At 40.7% G+C, this 27342-nt stretch overlaps 1 protein-coding gene across 4 annotated transcripts in view; it reads left to right on the forward strand.

Moving 5' to 3' along the window:
* DAAM2 (dishevelled associated activator of morphogenesis 2) overlaps window positions 1–27342 on the forward strand; it is a 172667-nt gene that overhangs the window by 32595 nt on the left and 112730 nt on the right. For 3 of the 4 annotated variants that reach the window (XM_030499163.1, XM_030499167.1, XM_030499165.1), the window contains exon 2: window positions 20505–20707. In XM_030499163.1, coding sequence (XP_030355023.1) covers window positions 20534–20707 — 174 coding nt within the window. In that variant the 5' untranslated portion in view covers window positions 20505–20533. Of the gene's footprint in view, window positions 1–1050; window positions 1216–20504; window positions 20708–27342 lie in introns of those variants that run through there. The other variant, XM_030499164.1, reaches the window with a different exon arrangement.

Consider the following 27342-nt stretch of genomic DNA (forward strand, 5'->3'; position numbering starts at 1 on the left):
ACGGAGTTTAACATTGATTAATCCTGGGTATTGATGGATGAGACTCAAAAGCTTATCCTATTTATAGAGGTGCTTAAAAGGTGACTTGTTGATCACCATGTATAATTAGCTATACAGAGAACATTTGGCCATAGCATTCTTCAGTCTAGCAAAAGTAAGTCAGGGCCCAGGCTCTGGGAATTGAAACTTGGCAGATGAAGCACAAATTTCTAAAGTGAGAGGCAGTTTACTGAGGGTTGTGGTAGATTTTTCAACTGCTGGAAATCTTTAAATCAAATGAGATGCCTTATGAAAAGTTATGTTCTACTTCAGGCAGAAATTAGTTTATGGCAATCCTGTGCCTTGTGCTATGCATGAGGTCAGACTAGCTGATTGGTACAACCCTTTCAGCTTTATTGTTCATAAGGTTGTCTATCAGATTTGGGAGTGTAAGTCTTACTGGGGCCAGTGGAAGCCAAATAAACCTAAGGCCAGAGTTTTACATTGCCTTCTTTCACATCCTTCATGCTTCCAACCTGTATTCACTTGTTGCTCAGCTAACATGTGGAAATATCCTCCTGTGTTGCTTTTATCTTATCACTGCACGGTGCTGCTTAGCTTGCTGTGTTCCAATCTGCAGTACCTTCCACACATGCTTTAAAACTGTGGGATGTTTCCTTTTTTGTTTTGTTTGTTTTTTTGAAATGGGAGTTAGAAAGTGAGAAGGTTTGAGCAGATCTAAAAGGCAGCATATCAGGCTGTGGACACAGCTGGACATTCCTGCTTTGCTGTCCCTTTGGCAATGATTGGGAATTCATATGTATTTATATTTATGATTTTTTAATTATATTTTTTTTCTCCCAGCATTGTACCATTCAGAATTCCTCAGCAAACAGGGAATTCTGGATTCCTGAGTTGTTATGCATGCTTCACACATTTGTCCAGCAGGTCAGATGGAGATCCACTATTACTTTTCCCCTGTACATTATGGCAGAAGGCAACTAGCCTAGTGGGTTTTGTTTATTCTGTCTTCTAGTGTTGTGCTGTACTACCTGTTCAGAGAAGATGAGGCAGCTCAAGTGTAAAGTAGAACTCCATATTCCTGACCAAACCAGCAGCTAAATGATGGCTATTGTGGAAGGACCGCAGCTGGTAATAGCCTACAGGTGCTGAAGTTGGAGAGGATAAGCACTTGGCTGTTTGAGTGGCTGTTCTCAGAAGACAGACTAGATCTTGGTAAGCGTTCATCTCCCTTACTTGATGCTGGTGGTTAGGCTTTTGAAGGAGCTCAGTATGTCATGCAAATTTTTCCATTAAGATTTTCCCATGAAAAGATCTGTTCTCAGAATTGCCAAATTTTGAAGACAACAGGTTTTCCCAAACGTTTCCACATTCTTACGAGGGTGGGATATTTCAAAATTTCTGATAAATCACACCAGAAACATATATTTATTTGTAACTATTCTTCCTTTTTTTTTTCTTTTAATGCTGCTAAATACTATGCGATCAGTGATGACAAACTTTTCTAAATTCTTTTATTTAATTCATTTGGGTTCAGTAGAAGGAGAAAAGAAAATAATAAAGAAAATAAATAGTTTTAAAAGAAAATAATCTCAAAAGGCATCTATAGAATTCCCAACACTAAAATAGCTCACTTCTTTTCCAAATTGTATTTTTCTTTTCCAAGACAGGTCTTTCTCCTTTTGACCAGCTTTGTTAAATAAGCTGCACTCTTTTTAGAAATTTGCCTCCATTCTTGCACTAAAGTGGAACCTGGATAGTTTTGTGAAAATGTGTTCTTGATGGCAAGAGCCAAACTCTTTTGAAATTAAATTCTAATTATTGAAATTCAAGTGTGTCTTGTACGCGCATGGCAAGTGAAGTTTGCAGATTGTATGTACACCTCTTGCAAGTGATAGTGGTGAAGAAGGTTAGGCTGCAGAGCAGACTGGAAAGGTCAGTGCATTTTTGGAAAGGATTTCCTGCATTTCCTCTAAATAGTAAAACGTTCCTTTTGTCAGAAAAAGCATCAACGAATTCAGATGTTCACTTCAATTAGTCCCTGTTTTTAATTAGTGCCTTGGAGGGCCACATACGACTTGGAGAGGCCAGGCTTTGCAAGCATCATTTCAGGTAAGCCTTTAGAACTGTTATACTCCTTACTCTTCAGTGACTAATTCCATGAGGCTGCAACTTGGACATGGCTGGATAAGCTCAGCTACTGCATATGATAGGCCTGGCCCCAAGGGAGGTTGGGCAGTTTTGCTGGAAGTAATTTTACTCACCACACCTCCTGGGTGTAGTCTAGAAGACAAGTATCCTGAACAGACCAAGCAGCTGCACAGTGAAGGGTTGCCTGAAGAGAAAGAACACTCAGCTTGTAGTCCTTGGAGGCTATGTTGCTTTTCTGGCATAGGGGTGCACACAACCCTATTTTAGGATAACCTGAAATGTAAAGGTTTTGGTTAGGTTTTTTTCCCCTGTCTTTTACATCTTTCGAGATAAAAATCAAGCTGTCTTGAGGGGAAACCCTTCTGATTTTGAAATGGTTATGAAAAAGACATCACTTGAGGGCTCTGTTGGAGGCTTATCTGATAAATAAGATAATGCAGTGTGGGAGTGTGACAAGTCAGGGCCAAGTGTATTCTTGCTTGGCACGTGATGTTTTGGTGAATGGGAGAGTGTGTTTGACTTCAGGATCCCACAGGAAGAGGCTTTATCTGCAGTGCTAGTGCACTGGTGTGGGAGTTAATACCCTTTCCTTCAGACCTGGTTGGGAGGAGGTATGTGGTACCTGGTATGCTTTGGGAAAACCACAGACAAGAGAATGAAGTTAGAAAGTAGTATAGGATGGAGAGTGTGAGGGAGTGAAGATGAGCTGCTTGCTGCTGGAAAGCGATCATTTTCATCATCATGGTCTTTTTAGCCAGGTTTCTGTGGAGATAGTCCCTAGTACATAAACTGTCAGATGTTTGGGGAGCTACATGCTGCTGAGCAGGAAATCCTTCAAATTCCTTATCTTCCACACAACAGGCTCAGGAGAAGTCCTGCCAGAAAGCTTGCACCCAGGCCTCAGGGAACAGGGCTTGACCTCTGGGAAAGGGTTTTTCTGGGGTTTTGCTTACAAAAACTGAATTCAACTACTTTCTAAGCATTTGCCCTGAAAAGCTTCTGAAGGGCAAATACAAGATGGTAGTGGTTAGCAGTCCTGCTGTGGCTAAAATCCTATCCTGTTCCCACAGAAATCAGTGGTCAAACATCCACTGACTTCACTGCGAGCAGCTGAGGCATACAAAAGGAACAATTCTGCAAAGCCCTAAGCCTCTGGAGAATTAAAAGCCAAACCCAATGTTGGGATTGGTTTTTTTTCTTGATTTTTATGGTGGGTTGTTTTTTTTTTGGGTCATCTCCAGTTACAAAGACTTATTCCCAAGCAGTGAAGTAATGAGACTGTAGACTAGCATGTGTAGGGAATGTCTTAGAGCAAGCCAGTGCAATAGCAGTGGTCTTACCTGGTATGTGAACCAGTAGACATACAAGTCCATTGTGTTTGCCACTGTGCTAATGCAGGGACAGTGTCTATGCTGTAAATGGTATTAGAAGTGGGAAACAGTAGTTTGATAAGTGTAATCAGTCAAGAATTTTTTTAAGCCTGCCTCTATTTATTAAATCCTCTGGGGAACCACAGCTTTTAATGTTAGTGATAGTTTTGTCATTGATAAAGTTTTATAAGCATTACCAGTCAAGAGCTTTTCTTTAAGGCCGCTTCTATTGGAATTAAATTGTCTGGGGAATCACGGCTTTTAATGTTAATGACAAAATTGTGTTGTCGTTAACATCTGGTTTTGAGAAAGGATGGGGCAAAGGCTTAATGTAGTGGAGTAACAATCTGTGAAGACTCACCTTCTACAAATATGAAGAGTCTTTTTTTTGGCTAAATGGCACCCTGACTGTGAATTCTTGTGGTGTGAGAACCTATGAGTTTGATTTATGGGAAAATGTACTGGTGTGTTTATTTCTAACATACCTCTTCAATGCATGGATCTTTGTTTTGCAGCTTGAGCTTGTGTCATCAGCAGGTGTTGGCTTAGGAGAGAATCTCTGTGATCTGTCATGCAGCCAATCTAGATCTGTACAGACAGAAGTAAGTTCTCTAAACAGTTAGATAGAGCAGAGGCTTTGCTGGTAAGAGGACTTTTGGGAAATTTGACTCTTTGCTTAAGAAAGGTGCACTCTTTTCAGTGGTGCCCAGTGACAGGACAGAGGCAGTAAGTATAAATTGAAGCACAGGGAATTCCATCTGAATGCAAGAAACTTCTTCACTGTGATGGTGGCTGAACATTGGCACAGGCTGCCCAGGGAAGTTGTGACTCCATCCTTGGGAATACTCAAAACCCAAACTGACATGGTCCTGGGCAGCTTGCCCCAGCTGACCCTGCTTGATTAGGGGGGATTGGTCTAGACAGTCTTGAGAGGCCCCTTCCAACCGCAATTGCTGAGATCAGTATTGCAGCATTTTCTTAAGAGCTGGCTACCTGCCTGGCCCAGCCTTATCTCAAAGGCAGCAGCAGTCATGAGGATTTAGTCATCCAGCCTATGAACCACTTCCTAGTGCTTTCCCTTTCCTCAGCTCCACAAGGTGTGTGGCATGTGTCTTTTGGCTTTTGACCACGTAAAAGTTTTCAGCACATGTCTTCTGGGACATGTTGGGCCTCCCTTCTTCATAGTACATGTTGCTTCTAAATGTCCTCTTTAACCCCCCTTGCAGACCAAAACTATACTTCTTCCTTGAAGGGGATATTTGGCTCATCATTTCACACTGTCCTTTTCTTTCTCTTTTTCTCTCCCTCTACAAGTTTCTCAGAACTCGTTTATCAACTTCTGAAGGAAAGGTGTGTCATGGCTCACCCCACCGCTGACTGCTCCAAGAGTTGTTCATTCTGCTTCTTAAAGAAAACCTGTCAGATCTTCCTTGTTAATCTGGGGATTGTTTGCTTTTAGTTTTATACTGGAGTGTTTGCAAAGAAACAAAATTCTCTTTATAAGTGCATGAAAGAAGCATCGTTCCTTGAGAAAGACATAAATTTTCTTCAGTGAGGCTGAAGGCAATATTTTCACTTTTTTTTTGTCTTCTGTTCAACCATTTTTGCCCCCCTTTTCTTACATATATTTCATATAGATTAGCTGCCTGGTAAAATAATGTGTATTCATAACTTTTTTTTACCTTTCTGAGGTGGACAGAATAAAACATAGTTTGGAATTCTAATGTCCTTTTAATGGAAATATATGGATTGAAGCATAAAATGGGGTATTGGAGCCCTGTGAGATGGGGTTCTCTCTGTGTAAAGCCATTGTGGGATGTAATACTTGAGGAAAGCCTGAACTTTGCCTCATCTCACCCGGGCTTTGAGGATGCTCTAGCTAGTCTGCTGAGCTTGTTTCAGAACTCTCAAGTTGCATTCCCACCAACTTCTGGATGTGATGAGCCAAAGAGGTTAGTCTCTTTTGCGGCTTTATACAAATCCCTTCCCCACGGAGTGCTTGGGAAACTGTATTGGTGACAGAAGGTGTGGTGTAGCACAGCCAGGCTAGGAGAGGCCTTGGCACATACACATCATCATTCTTCTCTGCACTGGATTAATTCAATTTTTCTTCCAGGAGTGTTGGGATGCAGGTGCTATAGAGAGAGAAAAAGAGGCTTGGACCTTCAAGTGGGATTTGTTTAAGGAAAATTTTAGCACTGTGACCCTACTGGAACTGTGCATCCAAAATACTGGAGGAAAGCCATGAAACAAACCAGCATAAAATAAACTTGCTGTGCATGTTTTCATACTTACGTCCCCAGCTACTTTTGGTGTGTTTATCAAAACATTGTGGGCTTTTGGGTCTGTCTGGTGGTGGGAATGAGAACAAGAAGATTATAGAGATTATATATAAATATATATATATACGCACATATAGACCAAGTAAAGCTTTGGTTTAGGCCTTCTATCTTTAAATCTCCTTACTGAAGCACTTCCTTGGCTGGAAGAAAATAGAAAAGAGGCGTTGCAAAAACCTGTGTTCTCAAGGTGGAAGGGAATTCCTTCTAGCAGATTATTTCTGAAATGGGTTGTAAGTCCTTTTGCTTTATTTAGAGGACACAGACAGCTTGAACTACATAGAGTATTTGATGATACAATGGCAATCAGTGGAGTTAGAAAGAGGGGGCAGAAGTCTGGACTGAGACTGTTTAATTATCTTCAGATACAGAAGAAAGACTTGCATGGAAGCTGTTTGTATTTCTCTTTTAGAACAGCATGGGGTGGGAGGGCATTTGGGTTTTTTGAGCCTGGAAACATTTAGTGTGTAGAAGCACCTTGCACTGAAAACCAGGGACATATGACCAACGCAGTGAAAGAAGCTTAGAATTTTGACTCATATTTCGATAGCTGAGTTTAAAGTATATGTTCTACCAGCCACACCTGTTATCCATTTTTAACATGTTTATTAATGAGTTACTTGTGGGAGCAGCTGACCAGCAGGAGGACATTGTTTTACTGTTCACCAATAGTCTGACAGTGCCTTGGGTTGTGAATACACGTATGTTATATGTGGATGGCTGATGCCTAACAGCTTCTGTGGCTATTGAGCAGTTCCTGAATGTCAGTGTGCTGGCATTAGCTTATTTCCATGAGGTTGTCTCAGAAGTGGTAGGCAGGTGAGGAGAATTTTGTTTGATGGGCTCCAAAGCTATAGTTGGTGAAAAGAATCTGCAAGTAGAAGTAAGAAAAGAACATTAAAAGTTTCTTTGAAACCAGCTAAGAGACATGCAGAAGACTGGCATATCCCAACAAGTTCTTCAGTCAGTGTGGGAAAAAGTCTGCATCTAAAGTCACTGTATGCCTTGTGTTAGTTATCCTCTGCAAAGTGAGTGCTGTTTATCAAATGCTGCTCTGTGATGCATTGTAAAGCTGTGGGTGAGGGGGAACAGTGAGCAAACTCCATCTAGGTCTTTGCTGGCAGTGGCGATGGGGGAGCAGGATGGAGAGAGCTGAAGGTTGTTGCAGTGCAGTCCATGATGGGCACCTCTGCCCTCTGGCACGGGTGGTGAAGGTGCAGAGGCCCCAGAGAGAAAGGGAAGCTTTGACTTTCTGCACAGCTTGAAAGCTGCTTCTGTTAGTGCCATTAAAGCAGTGACAACTCTGCCCTCACTTTCTTTCCATTTTGAGGCAAGCTGGTTGAGCTGTTGTAACCAGCATGGAAGAGTATTCCTGCACAAGGAAGGTTTAAGGGGAGGTGTGGAAGAGTAGCTGAAGCATAAAATTGCTGCTAATGTATGGCATATGTTGCTTTTCTAAATCTGTAGTCAGGCACTTTCACAGAATTGGGATTAATGTTGAAAACTAAACCTTTTTTGAGTACATCGAGCCTATCAATAGGTCTGTGCAACTCTAACCAAGTACATGTACAATTTCTTCTTCCCATGTGAGGTACAACCTCCAATTTAGATTTAGCTTTCTGCCTTACTACATTGTCCACTTCTTGAAGTGAAAAAAGCAGTTTTAAAGAGCAAATGAAAAGGTGTTTTATCTTTAATCTAATAATTTTAATCCTGAATTATTAAAAGGAAGCTTCTCTGTCAAGTCTGCCCCTGGCACCATCAGATTTTCATTGCCTTTTTAAATGATAGAATTTGCATGGGTGAATGCAGTTAAAGAGGCATTCATAGTGGCTCCTACTGAAGTCTGTATATGACTTGGAATACATTCCCCATGAGTCAGGAAATGATGATTTGGATGCTCTACTTTGTTAAATTCAGCCCAAAGAGCCTTTGGAGAAAGGAAATATTTGGGGGACTAAAATAAAAAAAAATAATCTCAGGTGCCCATGTGACACAATTCCCGTGAGGGACATTTCACTAGAAATGAACTCAGTCTGAGTTCTCTTTGGAAGAGTCGGTCTCTTGTTTTACAAGGTTACGTGTTTCCATCGGAATTAATAGGAGTGTGTTATACATTTCCTATGTAGTTTCTTCTCCATGGGTATGTTGTTCACTCATATGAGGAATGATATAACCTAATTCCAATAGTATGTTCACCCTGAATTTACTGCCTTGATAAGATGAACAGAATTTTGACTATACTTTCCAATATCCTTCTGAAGAGAAGGATAAAATGCTTTTCTCTTTTTCTTGTTGCTGCTTTTTCTTTTATTTTGTTTCCTTTATAGGCTGACTTTGCCGATATGTTTTTGGGGGATTTCCCTGGTCAAGGTCTGAAATAATTCACTTCACAGAATATAAGACCCATGGTGTTCAATAAAAAAGGTATTTCATCTGGAGTGACCTCAGCCTAAATATTTGAAGAAATGAGTACAAAAGCATAAACTTATTTTCTTGACTGAACTATTGGCTATTTGACCCACTGGCATTACCTCCACACCATGGTCCTTCCACAGCATGAGACTTGCTATAGTATCCCACAGAGCACAGCACCCTTCCAAGTAGAAAACTGATCCTTCTTCTTGCCCTTTGCTCCATTTCCTGTGATAAGTGGTTTCCCTCTATTCAGTTATTTAGTAACTCAAAGCTCAAACTTTGGTCCTTAGAGACACTCCGTCCAACTTAAAGAAATGCTTTTTTTGGTCCAGAGTGGTCAGTTAGAAGGGACAGAGAGATCTCATTTCCAAGATATTGTCAGTGTTGGTTTCTCTCTATTAATGTACGAGACAAAACTGCTTCTCAAGGTGAATTCAGTCCCAGTGCTAAAGATTTTTGTTTCATTTCGTTTTTCATTTGTGCCCTGTTAGGTTTCATCCTCTTTTGCATAGAGGCACTTATTTTTGGAGGCACTTCTACTATGAACAGCTTTCTGGGAAGCAGGTGACTTGGTGGTCATCATGCTGGAATTTCGTGATTGAGAACTGTTCGCTATGTAGTTGTACAATTTAAGTGGAGAGACTCTTACTGTAAGGGTATTCGAGTAGATGCTGGAAATGTCCTACAATGTTGATAGGGATATGAAATGTGCTTTGGGAATTAATGAGAGCTAGTGCTGCTCTTAGTAGGTCCTGTAGGAGATGAATTGTTTCCTTACCATGCATGACCTCTTAAAAATGTAGAAAATTTTTGCCTGTGTTTGAAATCTCAGCATGAACGGGATGTTCTAAGACCTTGTGGGCTCGCCTCTGTCTAAAGAACCATTTTATTCTTGGAAACAAAATAATGTTCCTTAAAACTACTTCCTGCACCAATTCCCCTCTCTAGACTTGTGTTGCTTAATTTGTTTAATTCTGGAGTTATCCCAGTGGAGCTTTTTGTGACTAATAGCTGATAACACTGTGAACCCAGCACTAAGAGTATTTCCTGGGCAGTAGTCATGCTTCTTACAGGCTGCGTTTGACTGATGTTAGGGTGTGGACAGAGCAAGCACTAGGGAAAAGGTCACTCTGAAGAGTGTCTTAGTGGTGTGGGCTCAGTGTTTGCATTATACATCTGCTAGTTTATCTTCTTTTCAGAGATTTGGAGATGGAGCCACTTATCTGTACAAGTTTCTCTGGCTCAAGCATTGCCACTGTAGTGTGGTGGACCCTTTGCTTGCAATTCAAATGACTGTGGAGGTCAGGGGGAAGTAAAACATGGGGATTCAGTAGTGTTAATGCCATTTTCATCTCACATTTACTGGTCCAACTGCCAATAGTTTAAAATTAGTGATAGGCTGGCAGCTTGCATGTACATTATTGGGTTATATATTTCTGCTTGGATTTGCCATGCAGTCCAATTACACAGGTGGTCTTGAAGTTTCAGAGCTTCTGACATTTTGTAGTTCCCACTTATTTTGCTGGGAGGTACATGAAAAGTTTTTGCAAATTGAGAGTGCTTCCTTGTTCAAATGGGTTTCTGGGCAGGAGAAGGGTCAAATGCTGCTGGTACTTCTTGCTGCTCAAAAGATTTTGGTACACATTGGATATGTCTTCTTTATAGCAAGCAGCTAATAGGGATTACAGCAAATTCAGTCTTCCTTGCAGTGGGAAATATTCTTGCATAATATGTATTTATTTCATAAATTTCCCTGCCTGACCAGGGTAGCAGAGCCAAGACCAGAGGTGGTTGTAGGAGGCAATGTATGACTGCTTACTCTCTTTATCTATATGTATTCTGTCCTTAAATTTAAGATGTAAGAGGCAAGAAAAATTAATTATATGAGTAAGTTTTAAATATGTTTCTAAAGGGTGAGACAAAACAAACTGCAGCTGGTGATGATTCGGATAAACCCCTGCACAATCTGTCAAATAAATCAGTGCTGTATAGAACTAGGGACAACAAGCAGTGATATTGGTACATGTTCTGCAAAGACATATATCACTGTATATAATAATAATAATAATGTTTGCAGCCCTAAGGGGATAAGGAAGATGTTTCTTCTCTAAGAGAGTGTAGGCTTCTGTTCCATTTGTGTACAAATGGACCTTCTTTTTGAATCATGTCTAAGGACTGTGTACCCAGATCAAGTGGCAACCCAAGCAGGGTTGGATTTGTTCATTTGGTTTTGTTTGCTTGTTTTTCGTGTAGTGTGCAGCTGTGATGGGGAGCCGAGGGAATTTTATAGTGCAATCTGGTTTTCTGTGGCGTGTGCTCAAATCTTTGTCAACAAGATGCAAGCAGCTTGGGCTCAGAAGCTGAAAGAACTTGCTGTATCTTCAGGCAGGTTGTTGGCTTGCTGTAGATACTTAGAAGTTATCCACTGTATGCAGCTTCTCTGCAGTTTTCTTTGGGTATCTGAGCACACATTTCAGCAAATGACCTATCCTTGAGGAAGAAGAGTGTGTTGGTCAGTTACAGTTCTAGGAAATCTTCCCTAGATATACCTTAGTACTTACACTTCTCTTAATCATGAACAGTAGAAAGCCTAGACATGGACATGACCTCTTGCCATGAGAATCCAGGAGACTAGAACTAGCTATTGGCAGCCCAGAGAAGGCAGTAGAATAGAGTTGGTAGCAACTGGCACAGCCACCACTCCCTTGTGTACCACATGCTCTAGACCACAAGGATATGTATCGTTTTGTAGAGAAGATCCTTGCATTGAGGTATTTTAGGGGGCTTATCCCTGTCCCTCCTTTTGCTGCAATCTTTGTTACATACTGCTGTTTGCCAAAAGCACCCACTGACCATGAAAGGAAGGTGGCTGGTTTTAGGTAGTGCTTACTTTTCAGACCCTCATAATTGATCACTGCCTGCGTCAGAGCATCAGCTCTGTGGAATTTGACCTAAACACAGATGAAGCCTTGTTCACCCTAGTGCCATGAAATGCTTAACAGCCCCAAAACCTAACGCAGTAAGTCACGGCTCTGAAACCATCTTTCAGTGTTGGTGTAAAATCTCCTCCTGTAAATATTACAGCAGCCAGAAAATATATTTTATCTGGATGTCACTTAAAAATACACACAGAAAACAACCCAAAATCCTTGAGCAGAACTCTTTCCAAATATCCATTCTTTATGGATATTTGAAGACACTTTAGGTTAAAAGTTCAACAGCTTCACCAAACTGCTGGCTTGGAGTTCAAAACTACTTGCGCAATGTTGAAGTTTCAGGGCATTGAACCCAGCGTATCCCTTGTCAGAATGTTGAACAAAAATAAAAATGCTGGAATAAAATGCTGTATATGACCTTTCCTTAACTTCATTTTCTAGAGTGAATTTATTTTCAGTGCCAAATTGACAGCTCTGGAATCTGAGAAGCTTAAAAAATAGGTACGTAAAATGACACTTTGACCCTGTCTGTGTCTTGACATATGGAAACCATCTCTAAGATGAAGACTGCATCAAAATCCCAAGTCTTTGTGATGCATCTAATTTAGGGAATCACTAAAGAAGCCTTTTAACTATCATCCCCACTGGTTGCTTTTCAGTATATGGAATTGAACTGAGAACCACCACCTTTATTATTTACAGGTTTGCAGTGACATGTAGGAATACACTGCACTTTGGCTGAGGTACCAAGCAGGAAAGTGGTAGATCTGCAGCTTGGAACCTGGCTTTCCCGGAGGCTGTTGTTGAACACTAGTTTTGAAGAGATTCAGTGCCGTTCATGAAAACCATGCAAAAGTCCAAATTGTGTCTGTGTTTGGTTTTTCCCAGTTATACCCATTTGCTGTAAAGACTGAGTTGCTTTTCCCAATGAGAGAACTTCAGGAAAATTTTGCCAGTGCAGGTAATTGATTTACCTGTCGATAGTGAAGACAGCACTTGTACACCTGTATCTCTATCTACTTTCCGTTGGTTATAACCAAGGCATATTTCTGGTCAAGTTGAGCTTTACTGTCCTGTAGTGGTCCTGAACACAGTGGTAGAATGGAAATCAGGTTTTGTATGCTGTGATAACATTGGACAACAGATGAAACATTCTTCTGCTAATTGTCTGAATAAGAACACAGCATTTCACATGGAAATGAGCTGGAGTTTGAGAAGATGTAATTGGACCTCTACCATTTGTTTGTTTTTCTTGGAGCACACTGGCAGTTCTTACAGATTATTTCTCCCTCATCAGAGGCACTCTAATGCCCTCAGCAGCTTATTTTGTCTGGAAAATTCAGGCACCCAGGATAATGATGACAACAACAGCAACATTTTGACTCCCAAATCCCCTGGCAAAATAGTTACATCATGTCTGGAAATAATTGGGCAATGACAGAATGGAAAAATTACAATGACTCAAACAAGACAGGACGCTTTTAGTAATGGGGTTTTGTGTGATCATTCTTCTGAACATAGCAGTTCTTAGTGCTACTGGGAAACTCTGGATTGACATCCTTTACAACTAAACTCTACTATTCCCCATGGAAATACTGCAGAGATTTCAAGTCCGTAGACCAAGCTCTAGTATTAATCTGCTTTACCAGTATTCCTAGTCTTTTGGCTTAGAGGGTTGACTGGGACAGCTTGTTCTCTACATCAGACTACTCTTGGCTTCTTTCTTGATGTGATCAAGGACTTGGCACTGGGGTGCATGTCTCATCCTTGGGAGCCGGTCCTATGGATAGAACTGTCAGACGTTACGGATTAGGGCTAGTTTCAAACCAATGACATTCTTAGAGGCATTTCATAGCGTAAGACCTGTAAAAGGCACAGGACTTCATTTTCCTGTAGGGGAAAAAACTCCTTCAGTACCAAAGCAGAAGACTAATGTGCTGTTTCTGGGTGTCAATGTGTATGTCTGCTTGACTGATGTTATCATGATATATTTCATCTTCAGTCTATGAATTCTTATATTGAACAAGGGTTTCAACTCACACTCCATCTTCCAAAGCACTCTTTCCAGTGAAACTGCCATCACAGCGTTGTAGCCACCACCAAAAGTGAAGGAAGTTAAGAGTCTAACCTGGGTCTGCTGTATAGATCTGTAGCTTGTGGAAAAGGCAGTTCAGACCTGCTCTGGTAGGTAGCACAGACACAACTTGGATTGTAGTCTTCTCCTGAAGTCATGGACTTGAGATTACAGTATATTCTTGGCACACCCTAAAAATAATTTTAGCACCTGAATTCTTTCAAGAATAGAATCTGGGTGTTGTAGAGTGTTTGAAAAGACTTACTACTGGATGGTCTTATCCTCATTTATGATTGGGTCCAGGGGTGGTATCTGTGGGATTCTTTCCCTATGTTTGTTTTTATGTAGCTTATTTCCCATAGGCTTTTACGATCACAGTTATTTGAAGAAGAACAATGACATAATTAACCAACCTATCTAGTGAAGCTGATGCTGTGGTAGGGGAAATCATTGCGTAAATACTGTTATTTCATAAAGCATAAATTTGTCCATACTGGATTTGTGGACACTGTTAAATGCTGTCTCTACAGCAGCATCATTACTGGGGTGTGAACCATCGTGTCCTGGCCAGATTCCAGCTGGGTGACTGTATTTGCAGACCTACTGCTTTTATGATTATTTGTATAGTACTATAAGTTTACTTGGCACTGTACAATAACTGATTTAAGCAAATAACTAAGACCCTACATTGGAGAACCTACAACCTTAGTGCCGGCTAGGACAATGGGGTACAACACAACAAAATTAAAACATACTGATGGAATACAATACAACAAAAATAAAACATGCACAAAGTGGGGTGCAATCTTTACACCTTGTGTCGTGCAGTAGGTGTCTCTTGAGAGGTCTTTTTTTGTCTGTAATATCTGCTTTAAAAAAAGAGGGGAGTTTTGCAGTTTGAGGCATAGGAAGTGGCTACTACTGAGCTACTGATAAGAAGGTATTCCAGATCTAAGAGTTGTCGTGAAGGAAAGTGAGGATATTGCAATGGAGCAGTGAAAAAAAAAAAAAATAAAAATAGAGAATGAAACCAAAGCTGATAGAAAGAAAGAGAGAACTAAGGCGAGAACTGGAAAGTGGTGTTCTTCCTTGCCTGAAGGCATTTTTTATTGTGGGTTGTTTGTTTATTTATTTATTTATTTTAATAGAAGGGAATGGGGTAATCTTTAGAGAGGTTTATTAATAGAACAAATGTGGTTCATGGTAACGAAGACAGGAAAATTGATTTTGGTAGCAGTCCAGACTTTCTGACTGAGAAGAGGTAGAGGGTATCTGTAGGTGTTGCTGAAGCTGTAGTGCTGCAACACTAGAAAACTTGGAAGTAATAACAGGCAGAGGGCAAGGAAACAAAAGCAGACTCCAGACTACTGCACCCAAACCAGAAAGGTTGCTTATATTTTGGGGGTATGCAGTCCTGTTGGATACACCACCATGTTGGTTTGAATTGTTGGCAAACTTGCCTAAGTGTGGAATTGATAAATTGTAATGGGAACCAGTGATACAATAAGCACTAAGTAAAAATGTGTTCCTGCCTCCAGAGTTGCTGTTTAGCAGGACATCTTGGCCTATGCTTGTGGCCAAATATCTTGTGTGCTTAGACACTGAGGAGATGAAGGACACATGTATTCTGGGTAAACACTTAAGTTGCGTATTTTACTTGTTTTGTTTGCAGGTTAAGTTGTGGTGATCACATCGCCATTCAGAAATGTTAAGGATGTGTAGGCTTACTTGCATCTAAATGAGATGTAAGGTTATAATTAAGACTCAGCTTTTGGTGTCTAGGAGCACAGATTAGTTTTGACCCTGCAAATTTTTGTGTGGAGTCAGAGTTATAGTAAACCAATACATTTGTGAAAATAAAATAACTTCTTAGCAGGTAAAAGGATGAATGGATTGTTCAGTCAGCTAAGTCAGGTATAGAAAATTATTAATCTGGACTTGATTAAAAGTTAGACAAAAAGGTGTAAAGAAAATGAATATTACTAGCCAGATTTGTGATACTGACTCTGCTTTGTTGCTCTCTCCACTTTTTATTTTGAATCTTGATTTGACTGTTGTTTTAGAATTGCTTTTCTATGAATACAATTTGGATAGATAAATTGATTGGGAAGAACATAAGGAACCTGGTGGTATCTTTTTTTCTGTTTTCTTTTGTTGTTTAGTTTTTTGCTTTGTTTGGATTTTTTTTTTTTTTTCCTAGTGCCTTCCCCCCTCATTCCCAGGTGAGGACAGTGAGAGTGTTACAAATTCATCTCTCAGAAGGGAAAGCTTTGTCTCTTTTAGTTCTTTAGCTTTTTTTGTGTTGGTAAGCTGGTATAAGGTGAGAGGTATTGGATTTGTGGGCATTAACAGACTAACATGAGTGGTCATTAGTTATCCAGCACATCCTGAGCATCCTTAAAGTATTAAAAATAAACACATTTTTGACAGACATGTTGCATTAAGTACTTCTTCAAATAACCCTAGTCTTTTCTCTCAGGATATACTTCCTAGGCAATAAATGAATAAATAAAAAAATAAAGTGTGAATAAAAATTAAAGAATAAAGTATTAATAATATATAATACTATATGTATACCAAGATTTTCTTTCCTGTGATCTTTCGATCAATTTTGGGCCTATACCCCATGATGCAATTGCTTTATATTGCATCTGATATCTGTCATGTTACACGTGACATACATAGAGAATTCCCATGGTAATTGGAACATGGTGTGAAGCTTGTAGTTCCACCATCTGTGTACTGGAGAAGCAATGTGGTCTAGTGAACTGAGCATAGATCAGTATGGAGCTCTTTAGCTTTACCCAATGATATATATTTTGACAATTTTTAGACCAGTGCTTATTTTCTCCATTTTATCATCAGTAAGCAATGATGAAGGTAGCTATTATAATGCCATGAAGTTCTGGTGGTTTATTATTTAATAGCTGAATAACACAGAGATTCAGCATTGGATTTGCGGGTGGAGGGTGAGTTGGCTTATGCTCCAAACCAGTCCAAATTCAGGTTTCTTTCTACTTTTGTGATAATGCATCACATTTATATGTTTTATCCTGCCATAGAGAAAGATAACAGCTTTGCAGGGAAATGGAAGTGATTTACTTTGTTTCCTCTTCTGTTAACATAAACCAGTGTGGACAGTGATTCTGCATCATACATTTAGTCCCATGCTTCCCACTTAGGTGGGAGCTGTGCCTGCATCCACCAGCAATGTGTGTCTGTTGATGATCAGCTCTGGAAATGAGTGTGTCAGTGTTTTCCATTAATGCTTCCTTACATTGCAAACTGGTTTTGAAGGACTGCATGTGTTTAGTTAACCCACAGATTCTCTTTTCTTCTGTTTTTCCAAAGGTGATGATACATAAGTAGTTTTCTCTATTTTAGTTACAGTTTTGCTGTGGCTGTTCACTGTGGTGAAGGACAGGACAGTGAGGTAAGAATCTAGGTTAATCAGCTCTCTTGCACAGGAAGGCTGCTGGCATAGCAGTTGTTTCAGGTGTCTCGTTTGTGGAATGTTGCTTATTCAGGATATGTTCACATGAAAATTATAATTTCTGAGATGAGAATGAAGAGATTGAAGAAACCATTTAGAACCTGCAACTGAAAGAGGATGCTTGTGTGCAGTTAACATGGATCCCATCCTACGTAGCTAAACCTTCTGATAAGACTTAAAAATTGCATTAGCTTAATTATGTTTGGTCACTGGGCCAAATGGTTTAGAAATGAACACGTACGCCCTGTGTGAGGAAGAGGACATTGTTATAATTAGACCTCGGGCAGTGTTCCAGACTGTGACTCCTGACCTGAGCCGAACCACAGATGGGGCTGGGAAGCAGGAGGGGGATCGCTATGAGGAACGGGTGTGCGGTTAGCTGTTGAAATGACAGCAACTTGTTTGTGTTGTGCGAAAGGGTAAAGCAGTACAACCGAGAAGAGCTGTGAGAGGGAGTTATGTGTAATAGTGGGATTCTCTCCAGAGAGAGATTTCCCATTGATTCTGCTGGAAGTATATATAGAAATAGATAATTGCACATTTCATTTTTACAATTGCTTTACTTGCAAGAAGTTAAAGGCAATAGAGCTTTTATTAGAATAAAAAACCCCACCTTTTGTTGTTTTCATAATTTTTTTTGACAGCTTTGCTATCAATTACCACTCAGAAACATGAAAGATGTTCTTTTTAAATTTTCTTTGTTGCCTCCTGCCCTATCCCCACTCTATCCTTTGAAAGCACATTTCCCTCGGATTTGGTTCTTGAGAAAGAAAATGCAAAAGAGAGAGAAAGAGAAGGGAAAACTTTAATTTAATTTGGAGGCATTAGGAAATGTTTTTGTTTAAAACTATGTCCATCAGTGAAAATCAAGGCCTTGTAATTAGTACTTAAACTAGCGTAAATGGTGCAACTTAAGTAAATGCCCTTCAGCATCCGGTCAGTGGCAGGCTTAATCTTTAGAAAGATAGTGCTCCCACTTAGAAATATCATTCATTCATTCAGTGATTCATTTCTAAAATACCTGTGCTGGATTCCTCTCAAAGTGTTCAATCATTCTTATTTTAAAAGCATCTAGACACCTATCTATAGCTATGGTGGTGTAGCAATACAAAAGTACCATTTTTACCCCTCTGTGTCAGTATGAATTTCCTGCATGCTGCATATGGACAGACCTGGAAAATGCCGGTGTTAAGAGTACAAGTTGTGCAGTGGAATGATGCTTTGTGAAAGTGAGGCACTACAAGGTTACTATTTATGGGAGCTGTGCCTGCTTTTGCAGAGTAGTAAAAGCTGAGTAGCTTTTGTTGAGTTTCTCAAGTATATAGATCCCAAGGAATGGGAGCTGATTTTGTGAAAACACCATAGGAGCAAGCACTAGCTTGTGCATTATTTTGGCACTATGGGTGAAGAAGGCCTGGAGACTGTTCACCTCTTCGGTGAGCCTGCTCAAGATGGATGCAGAGTGATGAAATGTCAGTACAAGGACAACTGGTGGTGTCCTGACCAGGGCAGTACTTAATCTGTAGAAAATGTTGACCTTCATATCAATTCATGTAGTACTCATTTCCTGGAAAGATACCCTTTTTAGAGGAGTGCTTACCAAAGTCTTGACCTGAACTCATAAAGGAAAATGTCATGGTCCTATCAATTCAATGTCTCCACCATTTTTTCCAAGGATCATTCATTTTCCATGACCCAGGGAGTGCTGTTCCTTTGATGGCTGGTGCAGAAGCCTCTAGGCAGTGGGCCAGAGCTTGGTTACATCTGAATTGATCTAAGTGTAGTTATATTGTACTTAAATCAGGTTTGTCTCATTGATTTGAGTTCCTTTCAAAATAAGTTTGTCAAACTAATGGGTTCAAACCGCATCCATAATCAGATTACCATGAAGGACATTCCACTCAGAATAGTCTCTGAGAAGATGGTCTGTGCTGGACAAGTTCAACTTCTTCTGAGGCTCTCTTGTGAAATCTTTTAAGAACTGAATCTCATAAGTCTCCACCACTGAGTTGCTGAGCACATCATTGTGCTAGATTTGAGGGCATTTTGGTTTTGCTGACAGTGTCAGAGGACAGTTCCAGGGTCAAACTGACCTTTGGCATCTCCTACTGAGAATCTTCTTATGAATGTGCTTTTGAAACCAGCATCATGCTGCCCTAGTGTCCTGCCGAGACACACCACCCCTTGCAGAGTTGGCATGGAGAGCAACGGAAAGTGGGCATGCCAGAAGACAGTGCTTGGTACCAGCTCGCTTTCAGCTGCATGAGAGTTGCAGCTGATGCCCCTCCAGTGCATAAGAGAAGGTGCTACATAAATTAATCCTATCACAAAGTAGGGCAGGTGCCTGCCAAGCACATAGTGCTTCAAGGGTGGAGGTTTGGTTTTTCGTTTTGTTGCTTAGTTTTTTTCTTAAGCAAGCATGCTGATGTCTACACAGAAGTCCCTGGAGAGCCTCCGGCTTTGTGCAGTATGTTAAGTCCCACTGTGCAACTGCTGTCCTAAAGGTGCTTTTCGTAGCACAACTACTTAGTCTTTATGAGAACTCAAAGCAGCCTTGTTCTGGCAAGCAAACAGACTAAAGCATTGTGGGGCAGGTTAGGGCAGCAGCTGCTCTGATGACAAAGCTCAGCTGTGTTGCTGCTTGATACAGCATCCAGCATCCTGTGGTTTGGTTCACCTGCCACCTCCCTCCCTGCTCTCCTGCCCCTGTGCCCAGGAGCTGGGCTTCACAACAGGCTTTAATTACTTACTCTGTAAGGATGTGGCTTATTCTGCAGATTAAGTGAAAAAGTGAAGTCCTTCAAAAATATAACACAAATAAGCCCCTGAGCTGTCAAACAACAAGTCCCTTAAAAGGGCAAAATATGCAGCTCTCTCTGGACTGCACAGATCCCTCCTTTCAAACTGCTGGCAAGAGACTTCCTGTTTGGATGGGCTGCTCACAAACGGTGTTGTGTGGTGAAATCAGTCACTCCCAGCTCCTCCTTCAGGTCTCCCTTTGCCTCCCTTTACACTCCTGATACTAAAGCCCCTCAAGCCTGCGTCCTGTCAAGGTGGGATCTGGCAGCTCAAATGTAAATCTGAAAGCACGCATTAGCACTGCACAGTTTCTCCCCTGGATACATAAAGCAGCCCAAACTAGTTATGTGTATTTGAAAGTGGAATAGACAAAATGGTCCTACTGCAATACTCCTGGACATAGAGCCATAGTGTTGGTGGTCTGGCTCCAGAGTGGTGGAAAATTGATTTCTGCTTTATTGTTTCATTGTTCATTTTATCTTGACCAAATGGCATATCTTTGGAAGATTCTTCCAGTTATTCTGGGTAAATGCTCCAGTGTATGCTTTCTGCTTTTGATACTTCGGTTCTTTTACTGTAGCGGTGAAAGAAAGGCCAATGTCATTCACTGGTAGCATTCAGCCTTGGCTACTGTGGGTTGCTGATAAATCTACTTCCTGGGAAATCACACACTGAGTTTGTAAAACCTCTTCAGAAACTTTGAGAGAAGTGATTTACCCTGCCATACAGGAACACGTTAATACCGTATTAAAGCATAGCTACCTTGTCTATCTTGAGTGTTTATTTTGCTCTTTTGTGTCTCGGATCCTTTTGTTCTCTTTCAGCTGTGACACCAGTGATAACACTTGTAACTACAGAGAGCTGCACAGGTCCAACAGAATCTTGTTTATCAACTAATGTCTGTTGTTTTTTTTCTTCCTGTAGAACATGATCAGAAGATAGCATCATACACCATGACCATGGCACCCCGGAAGAGGAATCGTCATGCATTGGGGTTTCTTTGTTGTTTTGGGGGCAGTGACCTCCCTGAAATCAACCTCAAGGACAATAACCCCCTCCAGTTCCTTGAGTTTTCTGTCCCAATCCCACCAGCAGAAGAGCTCAATGCCAGATTCTCTGAACTTGTGGTAAGTTTCTGCTGGCAGATTGATATATTTTAAGGGGTGGATGAACTCCTCCTCTCAGAGAAACGAGTAAAGGGACATAAGGGACTTATTAGGGATAGGATAAGTACTTATGTTGAAGCTTCTCCCTCCCCCTCATTCTTTTATGATCAATTCCTTGGTGGGAGAAAGGAGGCAAATGACAAGGCGGATGACAGTGGCACTGGGCATAAGTAAGTACTACAAGATACTTAAATATGCTTTCTTATTCTCGCAGCACTGTGCAATCCTCCAGATGTAGGATTGGGCGTATTAGAAGGAACCTTGCAAGTTCTGTAGAGAATGAATCCCTGACAGCCAATTCCTTATTAACAACTTTGGTATGAAATCTGCTGCCTGATATAGCACAGTAGAAAATCTTAGGGGTTTGGGGCCTGTAAAACAAGGACTATACTGTTCTGTTGATCGGTAACATACTTCTGGTCAGGTACAAAAAGCAGGCAACCATGCTAATTGTTTCGTCATCCATCTGCCTTTGAACCATGAAATTCCTTCCTGTTCATGTCTGTGCTGTTACAGCAACAGGCATGAACAGGAAGGGAACGACGTATTTCAGATGAACTTTATTGTTTGTTTTTGTGGTAAATGTCGAAGATTCCAGTAGCAGGCACTGCACCACTGCACTTGCTGTTCATGCTTGGTATCCAATGACTTCACTGTCTTTGACCTCTTATTTAGCCTGAATGCAAAACGCAGGCAGAGGTCATACGGCTATGGTGTTTTGCAATCTGCATTGTAAAGGTGATGCCCATTTGATGGAGTTGATTAACTATCTCATTACCACTCTGAGACTGGAGGTTATGTAAAGTGAGTGTATATATATGCCTGAGTGCTGGTACTGAGATGAGGAATAGAACAGAAAATACTGGATCTCAGAATCAGAGGAACTTTCTACGTTAGTCTTTCTACATTATACTTGTAACATTAGCCCAGTAAGTTCTTGTCCATTACCATGGCTTCAAAGTGCTACAGCAATGAAAATAACCATATAATTTGGTTATGCAAGTGGAGGTTAACATATGGACAACTATAGTAAGTCATACTAAAAATAGGGACAGTTATAGAGGTCTGACAACCTAGCCCAAGCACCTATTTCAAGATGGGGTCCAAAGCACATGCCTAGGGAAGAATTTAAGAGGTGGCCCTAGGGTGGTCTTTTCCAGGATACTCTCCAAGCTTCTAACAATTTTCAGCTCAAGGGCTTCCTCAGCCAAAGTTGCTTGCTTTCTGTGTACATAGTAATTTAGTATGCATTTCTTTTCCATTAACTGTTTCCATGTTCCCTAGCACCCATGACAATTTTTTAGCATTTGCAGTTTTCTATGACAGGACTGTGGGAAGAAGTCAATAGGATTCGCAGCTGTTTCAGGAAGAATAGGGTGTGCAGCAAAAGAGAGTCTACTTGCTTCTGACTAAGTAGCAGATGAGGAATCTCCTCTTAATAGAGAGATTTCACAAAATCCTGGTCTATATTTAAGTCAGTTTATCTTTTATGTGAGACTACTTGAATTCCTCTCTGAAAGTGCAGCTGACTGACTGGAGAATTCTGCTTGGTGACAGGTCTCTCTCCTGAGTAAGAGTGTAATCTGCTGTGAATTTAATTCTGGATGCTGTTTTAAGTATTGATTTTCACATGCAAAGCTTTAATTGCTGTATCAAAGTTCACCAATACCAAGATCCATTGAAGCATTCAATCCAGCTTTTATGAAGATGTCACCAACAGATACGCCTTGCTTCTGAACTTGTGAGACCTTGAACTTGTTTACCTTTGAGTCATTGTGAAAGACTTGGTTTAGTTGCTGCTGGGCTTTTGCTCATTGAGAAGGGTATTGGTTTCTATGAGGAGTTTGAGAGTTTATGGCGGTATTAAGGGTGCTTTTAGCTTTTTGTTTTATGCCTGGCAAATACTGGTTTCATGGGCTTGTGGCAAAACAGCTCACAGCTGCCTTCTGGAAGTCTATTAAACAGTATAATTTATAATGGTTTTGGTGCAAAATTTAATGACAAGTATATATGATGATCTGTAAAAATTTTTGGCCCCAGAAGTTTGAGAGTTGTTGGTCTATGCTATAACTTATTAAATGTGCTGGTGCTGACAGCCTGTAACTGGCACATGCATTTCAAACAAATGAAGCTATTGAAATGAAAATGATCATATTCATGTTCTTATATTTAATGATAGTAACTTAGCCATCATTACGTGAGAAGTGAGCTGGGAGAGAAAAGTGCTATTTTTCAGAAGGCTAATGGTGTGTATCATACATTTTTATAAAGTACTTGGATAGGATAGGGATACATGTCCAGAGGAGTTCCTGGGTAGACAGGTAACATGGGAGCAGTTAAGGGCTTTATGAGTGAGAGAACGTGGGTGAGAAACCAGACTGGCCAAATGCAGAATTTGCCTAGAAGGGCTAGTTTGTCCACAGGTCCGGGTTAATGCATGTTCTATGAGACACTACTATAAAACAGGCTGCATGTGTATTGACAGGTCAGATGAGATTTTAATTGGATTAGAAAGATTCAGTCTGTAAATGCACCAGTGTAAATCAGCGACCTGGAAGTGCCTGAGAGGGCTCTGTGTGTGTACTAACCTCCCCGCTGCTTATCTGTTAGTCTAGTCTGGGTACACTTGTACTATATAAAAAACAGATTTGAGCGTAAAGCCTTTTGACCCAAATCTCCAAGTGAAATGATGACACCAACGTCATCTGAGATCTGTAGTGAGAAGAGCATTTGTGTTAGATCCCTGAAGCAGGCCCAGGGGGTATTGCCTCATCTTGCCATCTGCTCTACAAAGGGTATAAAAAACCCCATTGGTGTGCTTGAATGAATTTTTAAAAGCCTTATTTTCCCTCTCGTTGCAGTTAAAATCTGGGGCATTTTCCCACATAAAAGTTAATGACAAGAAGAGCTAAGCCTAGCTGTACTGGAAAAGCCTCCCTTGTGATGAGTTTTCCAGTCCAGTAAATATTCAGTATATTTCTACCTGCCCTTCTGAGAAAAATGGTCATTTGAAGGGCCAGAGCATGTCTTGTCTTGATCTTGTGGTCCTTATATTAATATCATGAAAAGTGAATTTGGAGATGACCATTTTGCAAGAGGAGGAATTACGAATGTGTTGGGATTGCTTATTTCTGGTGGAGTCACAAGACGCCTCCAGAGCTTGCAGGCTTGCTTGTGTAAATGCCAGGCTAAGATGAATAAACATGTATGGGCTGCTCTGTTTGGGGGATGCACCCAAACCAACCAACTGAGTAACAGCAGCTGCTTAACTGGACTCTGACCAAGGCAGTGGTTGTCAAATGACAAGTTGATGCTGATTTCAGCTGAAATGTCTGTTCTCGATGCTGCTCAACCAGAAAACCAGTTCTGGGATGGATCCCAAGATGTTGTGTTGCTGTATGCTATGCTAGGGCCTTGTCTGCTGGATTAGAAAATTAAACCAAAAGGGGTTACTCCTATTATGGGCCAAATTCAATCTCAATTTATTTCATTGGGAACATGCACAGAGAGTAGGTCTGAATGAAGACAATGCTCAGGGTGATTTGTTCTGATTTGGTTTGGGCTAAGACAGAAGATGTAGTAGCTCTCAGGCTGTCTGCTGGCAGTGATTGCCTTGGGACTAAGGCAGTGGTAACAGTACAGGTAAGTCCTTATCAGAAGTCTAGATGCAGAAGACATAAAGCAAACAAAAATACTTGTGACCACAAGCTTTCCCCCTCAAAGGTTCACTTTTGTGAACCCGACTGAAAGAATGCAGAACAGCTTAGCATTAGCATCTCTCTTTCAATGAACAGGCAAGGAAGAGAAGCTCTTGAGAGTAAGATGTGTGGAAGGGTCCTGTACCTCATAAATTATGAAACTGGCCCTACCTGACCATCAAGGCTGTTCTAGCCAGCATCACTTCTGCTTTTTTCTTCAGTTTCTCTTCTCAGCTGGCACTGTGTATACTACCGTGGAGTAAAGTGCTGCTGCACTTGATGGTCTATTGGTGGGCGCCAAGCTGGTTTTGTGCCTGCTGGCAAAAATGGCTGTGCTAAGCACATGTGTTTTTCCTTGTACAGATTTATTGACTGAACAGGAACTGCAGAAGAATCTGGAAGAACTATTGCAAGGCAAGAGGAAATAATTTTTTTCATGAGACAACTTCTGCATGTAGTTGTTCATATTTCTTAGCAGCAGTGTGTTCTTGTCACAGTGGATTCTGATTCCTTTTGCTCAGTGTTAGAGTCCTGGACTCTTCTCGTTGGTTAAGGGTGGTGTGCTGCTTGACACTAAAAATATTGCCATCTAGATCTCTCTTATTTGAGCAACCTGATCCCAGGTGTGAACTCGGGCCATGCCAGGAAGGGTAACTTAAATGTTGGCAATTTGAGGAAAGTAATAAAATGTAAAGAATGATAACACAGAAGAAAGAGCAGTGTAAAGAATTTGTGCTTTTGTTGTTTCTCTTTTTATTTGTTTTGTTAGTGGTTCTGTTGAGGTGATCATGGTATTTCAGAAGGCGGAGATCAAGATTGTCTACTTTAGTATGCACCATTCCACAGGGAAGAAGGGGAGTTGTCTTTTGAGTTGCTGCTTTCAGAGTTGATCATATTATTACAGCCTTCAGCTTGGATAAGTTACTTACACCACATTAGATTCTTACACTGGGAAAGAATTGAGAAATGCTTACTGTTATCCCCTCTTAGCCTTGGCTGCCTTTGAAGCATTCTGCTATTTAGCTCAGGTGGGACATTGACTGAATTCTTCTCTCATAGTTTCTCTTATGTTGCATCTGAACCTGTTTCATTATAATTTTTTTCCTTCCTTTTTTCTGAGTCCCTAAATAACATGTTTTGTTGACTTTATAGATTCAAAAAAGCTTTTACCCATATTACAATTTACCATCCTCCCAGGCTTTTCCAGAGCAAAACTTTAGTCCTTATGCCAGCAGAAGTACCTAAGTTCCAGTATTTACAGTTGAGGAGCAGCATAAATACTTATTAACTCTCTGTATTTGAAAACTTCAGAATTATCCAGCATCTTTTTTGGCCTGCCTGTATGTTTCTTCTCATCCACTGAAATGACAGCTTCATATCAGGTCCCATCATTCTTTAGTTGCTGAAAGAGCTTGCTGATTGGGTGAGGCAACATGCACTCTTCTTCTCTCTCCCTCCCTCTCTTTGAAGAGATCTAGGACACACTTCTAGTAACATTGAAAGAAGTGATCAATAACAGAAGGTTTGGGAAAAGTCTGATCTTTGCTTACTCTGTGACATTTCTCCACATCTGCTCTCTTCCCAGAGGAGAGAAAGTTGAAGGGAAAAGAAAGAAAAAGGAATTTTATGTTGAAGGAGATTAAGGTACAGCATGGAAGTGTCTGAAAATACACTTATTTATTTCATCAGAGAAAGCAAAACAATTTCTGAGCAAGGTATCAATTTAGCACAGTCCAGATAACACACCTTCGTCAAGGGAGACGAGATCCAAACCTAAATAACTGTAGTAGCAGTTCCCACTGCAAACAGCTGACTTGGAAGTAGCAAGTTTCCTTCATGCTTAGTTCTCCCTTGCAGGCCATTTAATGTAATGGATACAACATAAACCTCAGATGAAAACTAGGCTTCACCACATTGAATAAGTACTCCCATATATCACCAGTCCCACTCAAGCTTGCCAAGTCTTAGCTGTGGTAGTGTTCGTGAGGCCCCTCTTTGGCTCTGCAACCTGCAAGAGTATTCATGGTATAAAAAAGTACAAGAAATGGCTCTGTTGTGGGCTTTCATGTGAACATAGACAATATATGTCAGTGTATGTATGCACAAGAGGGCATCAGCTGTGTTTCTCTGTGTTTGTTGACGGGCCTGGAGAAAAAAGTTCTCTATTTCTCAACCAGCTCCCTTGGAATGCTTCTAGGGAACAGATATGCAGAGCTGCCTATTCTGTCTCTTGGCTCCCAGAGTTGAGCACCACCTTCCGAGAAATTATCCTCCATGTCTGAAGCTTATTTAGTCCTTACTTTCTCACTGAAAGATTGTGGCTTAGAAAGGCATGCGTTTTAGGTCCTCGCTTCAAACCCCAAACATATCATGTGTATTGATAACAGTATTTACTCACATTTAAATTCAGGCATGTTACCAAGATTTGAGTATTTCAGTTTCAAATTTTCTGTCTTTTGAGTCATTCTATCCTCTTGCTGGATTCCTTTGAATAGAGGGATTTACTTTCTGTGTCACTTGCCCTGCATGTAAATCATAGTTTCAGACTACACCTCTGGCAGGCCTGTGGCTTTGAGTTGTTGATCAATGCAAATTTCTCTGCAACCATAATTTAAGAGGACCTCTATGCTGTTTTGCCCATAACAGGAAGTTCTTTTATTCCCTGTGCCCATCCTCAGTGTACTTTTCTGTAATGAATGATTGTACCTAATCAGTTAGGAAAGTTGTGTGGTGCCAAATGCAATCAAGATCTGGAGAGGTTCTTCATTTTTATTTGCATATGATGAGCTCTGACTCCAGCAAGCTAAGGAGGCTTTGCTGGCCTTGGCTCGGTGGAGACTCCCCACCCCAATTATTGCTTCCTTTCTTGCACTTAATGAGAATGCCCTGATGGAGGCT

The sequence above is a fragment of the Strigops habroptila genome, chromosome 10, assembly GCF_004027225.2.
Source record: "Strigops habroptila isolate Jane chromosome 10, bStrHab1.2.pri, whole genome shotgun sequence".
Taxonomy (NCBI): Eukaryota; Metazoa; Chordata; class Aves; order Psittaciformes; family Psittacidae; genus Strigops; species Strigops habroptila.